The sequence below is a fragment of the Lactuca saligna genome, chromosome 3, assembly GCF_052625555.1.
Source record: "Lactuca saligna cultivar CGN05327 chromosome 3, ASM5262555v1, whole genome shotgun sequence".
In the NCBI taxonomy this organism is placed as follows: domain Eukaryota; kingdom Viridiplantae; phylum Streptophyta; class Magnoliopsida; order Asterales; family Asteraceae; genus Lactuca; species Lactuca saligna.
Window position 1 is genome coordinate 197,038,375 of NC_136419.1, and position 11,390 is coordinate 197,049,764.

General features: G+C 34.8%; 1 protein-coding gene across 1 annotated transcript; it reads left to right on the forward strand.

Annotated features, from left to right (window-relative positions):
* The first annotated feature begins 2,342 nt into the window (after positions 1-2,342).
* Positions 2,343-5,672, forward strand: LOC145037715 (guanine nucleotide-binding protein subunit gamma 2-like). Its single transcript, XM_078986421.1, has 4 exons — positions 2,343-2,858; positions 3,874-3,926; positions 4,049-4,093; positions 5,305-5,672. Exons 1-4 carry the CDS (start codon positions 2,748-2,750, stop codon positions 5,387-5,389), a joined length of 294 nt encoding a protein of 97 aa, XP_078842547.1. The 5' UTR covers positions 2,343-2,747; the 3' UTR covers positions 5,390-5,672.
* Positions 5,673-11,390: the final 5,718 nt, after the last annotated feature.

Below are 11,390 nucleotides of genomic sequence, written 5' to 3' on the forward strand. Positions count from 1 at the left end.
TGGATTTAATCTACCAATCAAGAGAATGGGGGATGCCACAATGCTGAACCAGAGGATGATCCTGCAGATCCAATAGAAGAGGATTTTCTTGAAGATTCTGACTCAAAATCAGGAACCTATAACCCACCTCAAGTTGCCTAAAATCCCAATCCTCGACAAAATTTTTATGGTCCGACACCTCTGTGGGCAATGAAATTAGATAGGTGGAGTCATGAGCAGGGCCAGGAGCGTCCTTATAATGGAGACCGAAGCTTTTACAATCTTGACGAAGGAGGATCATCAAACAGAGCCCTTTATGTGTTAGTTCGTCGGATTGCACGTAATGATGAACAAGGGAGATCTTCTATCGACGGAGTCATGCAAGTTAGTGCTACCACTAGAGTTAACACAATTCGTCTTCACCACCTGATTGGAAACCATGAGACAACCAGGAATATTACCAAAACCTTATGAAGGGAACTAGCTGCAAGCCGAATTGAAGTTAGAGAACTTCGAGAACATCAAGCGACACTTGAAAGGCGTATGTATGCCACAGAATGCCAGTTGGCTAGATTCTGGGCTGAATCTACTAGTAATCTGAACCATACTCCTAACGAGTAGAGCATACTGTATTCACTCTTTTGGGATGTAGTCTAAATCCATGTATATACACTAGTGATGTTTTCATGTACATAGTACGACCTTGAAATTTCATTTTCGATAGGTCAGTATGCTATCAAGTTTTCAGTTAAGTTTGTATATTGTAGACCTACTAGAAGGTTAAATTTTCCGAATTCTATGTATCTAATATACCAATATATGACAGGCATCTTATTTCCTTTGAAAAATAACTATCCAATTTCACATTATCATTTTACAAGTTATTCCTTGTAATGGACTACTATGTAAACTTTTTCTGAATACATGTAGAACTAATGTAATTAGTTCAAAGACATTTGATTTTATTATCACCATTGATGTCTTACTACCTTTCCATTTTTATATCTTGAAGCTAAAGATACCTCCTAAAAAGAATCCGAGACATATCAATGTCAATGAAGCACCGACACCGCCTCCACCATCACCCTCACAATATGATGTTGCTGTCTTCCAAGCAACATTAACTGCCGTCGTGGCTGCTGCCATGATACAAATAAATGCCCGTGGTACTAATGGAGCTGGCAGTGGTGCTCAAAATTTTAATCATAGTGAAAGTCTTGGACACCCTCGCGAGTGTTCATATCAAGATTTTACTAATGCAAATCCTATAACTTTTGATGGCACCAGAGGTATCATTACTTTGATATGCTGGTTTGAGAAAACAGAATCAATGTTTGAAATCTGTGCTTGTCCTGAAGCAAGCAAAGTTAAGTTTACAGCTTGTACCTTCCTAGACAGGGCCCTTTCCTTATGGAATGGCTATGTTAAATCCTTATCCTTTCCAGTCGCCAATGGTATGGGTTGGGATGATTTAAAAACCCTGATGCTAGCAGAAGATTGTCCCCAAGGCGAAATTCAAAAGCTAGAGGAAGAGCTCTGGAGTCTGACGATGAAAGACTTCGATATTGTTGCATATACTGCCAGGTTCAATGATCCGGCTATTCTGTGTCCAGGGATGGTTCCCACTGAGAACAAGAAAGTTGAGAGATATATCTAGGGACTTTCTCCTCAAATACAAGAAAATGTAATAGCTGCTAACCCTCTCACTTTTGACAGTGCCAAGCGTTTGGCATAGACACTAGTAGACCACAGAGTTCATCAGGGCTTTATGGTACCTATCTTGGAGAAACCCAAGGAAGGGAGCAATAAGAAGAAAAATCTGCCAAAAAAATGTCATACCAACACGCTTTTCAGATAAGAGAGCATATCTCGGTTTCCCTTTGTTATCAACTTATCACATGTCCAAGAGGTTCGCACATTTTAGCTCGGACACTCATATTCTCAAGCCGACAACCACACACCTTAACCCATTCTCCGGACTTGGTTGCATCAATCTCTAATAATGACGATTCTAACTTAATTCCATGTGGCGATTGATTTTGATCTAGATTTAATCTATTGAAAATCAAATAATATATAAAAATGTAAACTTTCATTATATACATATACATATATAATAATACCATAACATTTCTTGTAAATTATGTCTCGGTGGACAACTTTACCCATTAAAATACAATTTCTTGTAAAGTAAAAACATATTTTATGGAGAGACATTTTAGATTCTAAAGAAGTTGGCAAGTTCTTTTTGTTGCCATTTCCCCCACCATTTGGCAAGAATTTAGGAATTAGGATAGGAACAACCGAACAAGTAGGGCAAAGCTCATAAATAGTGACAGCCACGCTCGCCATTGTGAGACTTGGCCCTTTCCATCGTCCTCATCATCACCATCAAGAACTTACAAGACAAATTTAGAAAAAGAAAAGGGGGAAAGAGAAGACAAAAGGTTTTGGGCCCCTTCCCACCTCACAAGGAAGAAACCGAGAAAAAAAAAAAAAAAAAAAACCCAGAAAAACCTCTTTCCTTTTGCTTGCACAAATTGTGCTTTTTCTTTCATTGATTCCTATCGGAATTCAGCACCTCAAAAGCCAAAACCCACATAAAGGTGTCCTTTCTCCCGATTCTTTTGCAGAAGATATGAGATAAAATTCTCGAGAGTTAATTGTGCTGTCATGAGTACGGAGTTTTACCCATTTGTGATTCTTTAGGGTTTTCGACTTGGTGTGTATCGGTGATTGATTGATTGTGTTTGCGCAAAATAAGAGAGATGCAAACAGATAAATCAGAGCAGATGAGATCGGTGGCAGCAGATACTCGAGGGAAACACAGAATTTCGGCTGAATTGAAGAGACTTGAACAAGAAACTCGCTTCTTGGAGGTTTGATTTCTTCCGTTTTTAAGTTTTTACTAGTATTTACTCGTTTCATCGCTGCTTTCATAGTGGGATTACTTCAAAATTCATTTTTTTTTTTTGTTTTATATGTCGTTTCCTCGAATTCAGGATTATTATCCAATGATTGTTTGAAGCTAATTATACATGGAAGTTCGCTTATTTCATCTGTTTTTTGTAGTTTATGGTGCTTCATTTTGTCTATTTGTTCAGATACGTCGAGAAATTGTCTCAATTCAATGCAACCTTTTGTTATTCTTCGCAGAAAGTTTCTATTTTTTTCCATCTTAGAGTACTCCGATTTCGATTTTGCTTTTTGCCACTAAGCTTCTTTTGAACTAAAATCACTATCAAATGATATTGCTGTTAGCAATTTATCATTTTTACAATAAAGCTTCATCTTCATCTGGATTCAATCATCAAAAACTTCAAATTTGATCTGCTAAGTTTTATATGGTTTAATTATCTTTATACGTGGTTTAGAATATGATGTGATCCAATTCATTGATTTCATCAATTGGTTCATGTTATCCGATTGTAGTTTCTGTTACTTTTGGATATTAGGTTTCAAATGTTTCAACATTTTAGGAGAATGGATGACTGTTTTTGGAAATAATAGCCTCATGATTTGCTCTTTGTCACATGTTTGTGTAAATGACATAAATGCCCACCTACTTTGTGTATGTTTATCTTCTATGTATTTGTTTTGTATGCATGTTTTATATCTTCACAATATATGTAGATTGTTGTTTATGTGTTTGTGTGAAAGACATAAATGCCCTTTACCCTATGAGATATGTTGATCACGAGACTTTTTCATAGATGCATAATGCATATACGAGACACTTTGCTTACAAATTCACTAATCAAACTACGTAGTTTTGATCATGAGACCTTGAACTACACACTTTTGCTTGAAAGTCGAAACACTTACATACAAATGTGTTTTTGTTACATATAAATAATATGTATCAAAAGCTTATTATTGTTATATTATTTTTAGGAGGAATTGGATCAGCTTGAAAAAATAGAAGCAGCATCTGCTGCATGCAAGGAGTAAGTATGAAGTGACAAATTATTTATTTGTTTTTTTTTTTGGTAATTGTGAGGATTTGTGTGTGATTTTCGGTTTAATAACAAACTTTTTCTTTGTTTTTTTTTTTTTTTTATTTTTGTAGAATCCTAAGTAATGTGGAAACAAGGCCAGATCCACTACTTCCAATGTAAGACATCTTGCTTTTTGTTTAATAAAGTTAAAGGGTTAATTGCTTCTTAATGCAATCTTTTTTTTTTTTTATTTTTTTTATTTTTATTTTTAATTTATGCTACAAAAAGGGCCTAAAATATAGTGGATAAACTTGAAAGGTGCTCAAAATATAGTGGCTTTTATGTAGTTTGCAATATTTATGCAACAATATTTCACCTTTTTTTTACCAATTTATGCAATTGACATGGATTATGCACTATGCATCCATGTTATTTCACATGTTATTCATGTTAAGTGTAAAATGCTACATGTTTGTTACATAAATTAGGAAAAGGTAAAATGTTATTGCATAAACAAGCAGTTAACCTAAAGTTGAATGTTCTAAAATACCCTTGAGTATGACAACTTAATATGCAACAATGCTTCAATTTTTTTTTTTTTTTTTTTACCAAATAATGGAATAATTCCAATATGTGCTTTCATGTTTCACTTTTTTTTTTACCAGTTTTCTACAACTGAGATTAATTATGCAACAATGTTTTAACCAGTTAAAATGTTGCCTATTTGCATATATTTCATTTAAAAAACTATTTTGTTGCATAAGTTTGGGAAAAGCTCAAGCATTGTTGCATATGCAAGCATTTCATCGTAAGTTAAATTTCCAAAATGCCCTCACGTATATGACACCTTTTTGACCAAAACCGTTCTCATGACCAAGGACAATTAGGTCATTTTAGCTTTGTACATGAATTATATAATCCTTTCAACTTTCATTATGGAGGGCAATTTTTGCAACCGTTTCATCCAAAGTTAAATGTCTAAAATGCCCTCAAATATGACACCTTTTTTGACCAAGACCGTTTTCATGACTACGGACAATTAGGTCATTTTAGCTTTGAACATGAATTATATAATCCTTTCAACTTTCGTTATGGAGGGCATTTTTGCAACCGTTTAATCCTAAGTAAAATGTCTAAAATACCCTCAAGTATATGACACCCTTTTGACCAAAACCGTTCTCATGACCAAGGACAATTAGGTCATTTTAGCTTTGAAAATGAATCATATAATAAAAAAAAGGTCAATGCCAAAAGAATCATGTGTAAATAAGGAGTCCAATTAACATTAAAATACAAACTCCCATAATGTAAAATTTGATACTCGAACCCTTGACCATTGACCATTTTTTGTTTTCTAATTCTACTATTTTTTTCTTCTTGATGACAGCACAAATGGGCCCACAAATCCATCATGGGATCGATGGTTTGAGGGACCTCAAGATAAATCGGGATGCAGATGTTGGATACTTTAACAAATATTCTTCGTAAATTCATTGGATTTCATTTGGGATTCGTGCAAATGAGTGAAATTGTACAAATCTCATTACAGATAAACAGAAAACAGGCGTCTTTCCCAAATGGGTCATTGTGCAGAAACGTCAAATTCTTTTTTCGAATGTAGAGGAAACTAAAGGGTTTTAGGGTTTTTTATTGTGGGTTTATTTTGTTATCGAAGTATTGTCGATTAATTTTTTCAGATAATTATGGTTTTTGTGATTAAAAGTTTGAATCTTTATGTTACATTGTTTAATTAAAGATCATGCGAATCATTATGTTACATTGATTAATTAAAGATTTGAAGAAAAGGATGCTTTTGGGAAGTGGGTTTTCTTTTTGTTTTTAAAGCGATTATTGTGATTTTGGTAATCAAGTTAAAATCTGATAATTAAACATTAACATTAGGTAATCTTGTAATTAGTCTTCAAAACTAAATTTATTTTCTTTAGTTGTGACTTGTGACTACAATTGAAGTATGCATAGAAGAGAAAGGATGGCGTGTAATTATTTATTATTTTAGTAGTAGAATATTGGGAATACTGTGGGCCTTGTATAAAATTATTAATTGAATTGTATTGTATATGATTCAAATGCAATAAAATAGGTTATAGTGCAAAGTATTAGAGTGTACATACACTGAAAGACATACATATTATAGAGTTTGCATAAAAGTTAAAATACAAAAGCTCATTATCTGATCTTGCCCTCATTAATAAATTTCATTAAGTTGCTGTATCGATTGATAAGCACCAAACACCACAAGGGTACCCAAGAGGATGTACCTTTAAAAGATTATGCAAAATGATTTTCTAATAGATACAAAAGACAGATTTAGCTCCTTCAAGTGGCATCGAATAAAGCTAAAAATATGAAACAATAATCAATCCCACATGTAGAACATAAGTTGTTATAAAAAACCAAAAACACAGTTCTTCCTTTCAAGACTTGCTCTGTATTAAATACCCTGATAGTGTATAAATATTTTCATAATTACAGTGGGTTTGACTGATTTACCCTCACAGATGGACTGCCTTTGGTTTCTACTATTGTACCCTTGTGGATTAAAGAGAATGAAGTCACTGAACTGACATCAAGATCACCACTGCTCATAAAGCTTAATTTAAAACTGGATAATAGACAAAAAAGATGATGACTTTGGCCAGAACTTTGACAATTATAGTAAATTTATTCTTCACAATATGTGTAGTGGAATTGAAATAGGGATAATGACTTGAAAGGGTAACGAATTTTCGACTTTTGTCACATTTAGTCACTAAACTTTTTTTCGTTATCTATTTCCCATTGAACTATTGAAACTGTTCACATTTTACCCTTATGACCGGCTGTTGCCGGTCATAAGGGTAAAATGTGAACAGTTTCAATAGTTCAATGGGAAATAGATAACGAAAAAAAGTTTAGTGATTAAATGTGACAAAAGTCAAAAGTTTGTTTCCCTCTAAAAAGTTCAATGACTAAATGTGAACAAACTTCCTCTTGTATTATGTTTTAGCAAATTATTTATTTTTGTTAAATTGTAGCAACATTTGTTGATGAAGAAATCTATGAAATAATAAATAAAAAAAAAACAAAACCCTAAAAATATATTTTAAAAAAAAACAAAAAACCGAAACCGAAATACAAAACCAATGGTTTGACATTTTCCAAAATAAAAAATCAAAATTTCCAATCTGATTTTAGTTTTACAAAAAAAAATGAACCATTCTCACTGATGTGAATTATAACCATTGGTTTGGCATGCGAAATTTGTGACATCCCATGAATATGTAGTTACAAGATCGTCTGAACTCGTAATTCATAGTAAGGGGTTAGAGTATCATCGCATGAATACGTAGTTACAACATCGCCTGAACTCGTAATTCATCACCTACAGGTCATGGGCCTGCTGGTGTTTCCACTGTGTTGTCTAGAATAGTCCGCGGTCGCCATCTATACTCTGGTAGATGACTACATCGCCACATTGCTGGTTAAGGCTATGGTATCTCCTTTCATCCTACATCACATATTCATCATCATCTATATACCTAATTATCATCACATTTCTATCATCACATATCTCTCATCATTTTATTTCATCACACACCAACTATTTCATCTACCCATGTTTCATCCGCAACATATTTGTAGATATAAAATAAGTATACCGTTTAAATCTTTTAAAACATGTATAAAATCGTTCATCCAGCATAGACAGCAAGTATTCAAATAATATGCACACATAGCATGTAATTTATATAAAATACTTCATATCTATGTGTAAGATGAAAGTAACTATATCTACCATAAAAGTCCCATAAATGCTTCCTAACTTCGAACTCCAAGGTTTACTCTACTAAAGATTCATATTCTCGGCTCTCTGAACCTAGAAGGGTCCAAATCTATCGCACCAAAAAGCTCAAGATAGCTCTTCCTCTCACTCTACACAATCAAGCTCGCTAGGGTTCTCACTTATGGGAAAGGTAGTGGCAATTGAAGGCCATAAGTGCCTTTAAATATGGCTCGGGCCCAAAGATTTAGGGTTTCTGCCAGCAGCGCAGACTCGTCGAGTCGCCTCACCGACTTGTCGAGTCCATTCATTAATCCGAGTCATCATTCGCGACCTTACTCGACGAGTTGAGGCATCAACTCGCCGAGTCTCTCTTCTTAACTCAAAAGAAAAATACTTAAATTATGATACCTGGAAATCCGGATGTTGCATTTTGTTTTTTTATTTCATAGATTTCTTCATCAACAAATGTTGCTAGAATTAAACAAAAATAAATAATTTTGCAAAAACATAATACAATAGGAAGTTTGTTCACATTTAGTCATTGAACTTTTTAGAGGGAAACAAACTTTCGATTTTATTCACATTTAGTCACTAAACTTTTTTTCGTTATCTATTTGCCACTAAATTATTGAAACTGTTCATATTTTACCCTTATGACCGGTAACAGCCGGTCATAAGGATAAAATGTGAACAGTTTCAATAGTTTAATGGCAAATAGATAACAAAAAAAAGTTTAGTGACTAAATGTGATAAAAATCGAAAGTTCGTTACCCTTTCAAGTCATTATCCCATTGAAATATGAATCATTTGGAGCACAATCGTACCTGAAAGGTCGTGTTCCAATTCCAAACACTCCATTTACATTTTAACCTTTCTTCTCCTTAGTATTGGAAAACATTGAATAACATTATTTAGACCATGAGCTTAAAGAGATTGAGTGAATAATATACCTCTTTGTTAAAATTGACTTTAAAACTTCTTACCTGAAGAACCAAGCAGTTTCATTTTAGCATACACTGCAGGGGAGATCCAGAACATCGGGATTTTAGGTTTGGGAGCTCCGATTGTCTGGTCGCCAATGCACGAAAAGGCGTCAAAGTCGTGTCAATGGTTGAGTCAGACGTTGGTGGTCGACCCTTTTCTTCTTCACGCGGAAAATGATTTGTGTCGGCTTCTTTCCGCTGAACAGAATACAACTCATCGATAATAGAGTAGAAGGATGTTTCCTGACTTCTCCTCTCTATATCTCCTTCTCAATCTCATTCCACCCCTCTCTCAAACCGGAAGCCCAAAGCAACCTGCTGATAAGAAATCAAATGAACGATCAGAAGGTCGAGCTACATCAGAATTGTCACCTTGTCGTATATGATCTGAGTTAAAACATCACATTTTTCACCTTCATCACCGTGTCTGATCTCCAAGGTACTCTTCTTTAGGTTTTAGGGTTCCTAAAATTTCTTCTTTTTGAAATCAGACACAGTGGGGCGGTGGTGAGCTTCGTCTCCACCGCTGTCGTTGATGGCGAGAAACGTATGAAGCAGAAATATGAGAAGAATCCCGAACATGTCGATCTGATGGGGGATCGTAAACACGTGCACAATGAATACAGTGGGCAAAGATAATGATGCGGTGGATTGCTAACACGAAGGCAAACGTAGCACGTGGCAAGAAACGGGAATGGAACAATAGTTGCAACTGATTAAACCAGTTTAAAGTCATTTGAAATTGTTTGTAATCGTTTGAAATTGTTTGATTGTTAACACAAATTTAATTGTGTTGTACTTGTATTCCCCTAAAAATATGAAAAACTTTTAAAAACGTAGGAGTATGATCTCACATTGAATGTGCATTTGTGTTGGAATTTAACGAGCTGTAGAAACGATCATCGAACTAGGGTATGCATGTATAACATTATCCTAAAAATAATAATATTCGACGTCTTATTTAAATTAATAATATATTAATTTAAATAATGAGTTAAATGATAAATTAATTATACAAGGGATACTTACAAAATTAATTGGAATTATTTGGAAATGTTGCAAATTGATTTTTGGTTGACAAAATGGATTTATGGTTGAATCTTATGGGTTTACAGTTGGATCATGGGAAAATATGAAGATTTCAAGATTCGAAGATGGACTTGAATGTTCTTGATGGAAATATAAAGATTTGAAGGAATCTAGATGTAAACTCTTGAAGATTGAGAGAAAAGTGGAGCATTCACAGATGGTAGTTTAGAGGATTTTAGGGGTGTTTAGGGATGAAAATGAGTGGAATGAAAGTGTTCTTGCCTGAAAAACACACACACACACACACACTGTAATGACCCAAAATTCAAGACCAAATATTTCGTTTTATTTAAGTTATTATTACATAAAACCATCAGTATAAAACAATCATAATAATATCTCATGTCAAACCAGTGTGTCAATAATCAAGCATGTCATCATAAAATAATATCAGAGTGTAATCCCAAAGATCTCATGTGCGGAAAACATAGTGTGATGCGCTACAATCAAGCTGGCTCATTTCCTTTGAAAATTAGGTACCTAAAACCATCAACAAAGCCTATAAGCACGAAGCTTAGTGAGTTTCCTAGAGCATACCATACACACAATCCACATATCACATATCCTGTTAGCTATAAAAGCTACCTGTATTACATATCCTCCTAGCTATAGAAGCTACATATAACATATAAGCCATGCATACAAAAACCTGTAAGAATGCCATGGGCAATCCTACATGGTCTTCACCTAGGACTGCCATGGGCTACCCCATATTGGTTTTACATCCAATGCCATGGGCCACCCCATATGGTCTTTACCTAGGACTACCATGGGCTACCCTACATGCTCTTACATCCAATTTCATGGGCTACCCTACATGGTCTTACATCCAATGCCACGGGCTCCCCTCGGGGTCTTCATGCAAACATAAGATCACACATCATATAAAAGCACATAATGGATACCACATATACCATAAACACATAATGGGCTGGCCTTGGTGCCTTAGACCCATGGGTATGGTGAGAAGACTCACATGGCACTACTGAAGTCCCGCAGTCTCAATCCCACCCTACTGAAGACCTGTAGACTCAACCCCAACTGTTAGATGACAGATTCACGAATTGTCAACATCAAGCAATACCCAATTAATAATTGGGCTCCACTACATAACCATAAGTACCTACTATGGATAATTACTACATTACCCCCAAGCTTGGCTTAATCAAGTCCAAGGCCCAATCCATAGGCCCAAAGTCAATTGGGAATCAAAGCCCAACATATGGCCTAATTTTCCAAATTGGGCCTAAGCCTTTACATGGTCTTATTCTAAGGCCCAACATCATATAATTATCAAGTCCCAAACAATGGCCCGTCTACGGCCTAATTTTCCAAATTGGACCCATACCCTTATATGGGCCTTACCAGAAGCCTAACAACATATTCTAGTCCATATGATTATTATTGGATGGCCTATTAATAATCTAATTACCAAAGCCCAAAGGAAAACCCAACATAAAGCCCAAGTGAAATTAGGGTTTCATATAAATAACAATTAGGGTTAAGTGTTTCTTACTTAACCTATTAAGGACTTAATCCATTAAGTCCAATATTTGCTTAGATTTATTTTTGCCAATGATTATTATTTAATATCTCAAGTTATTAAATAATTCTCGT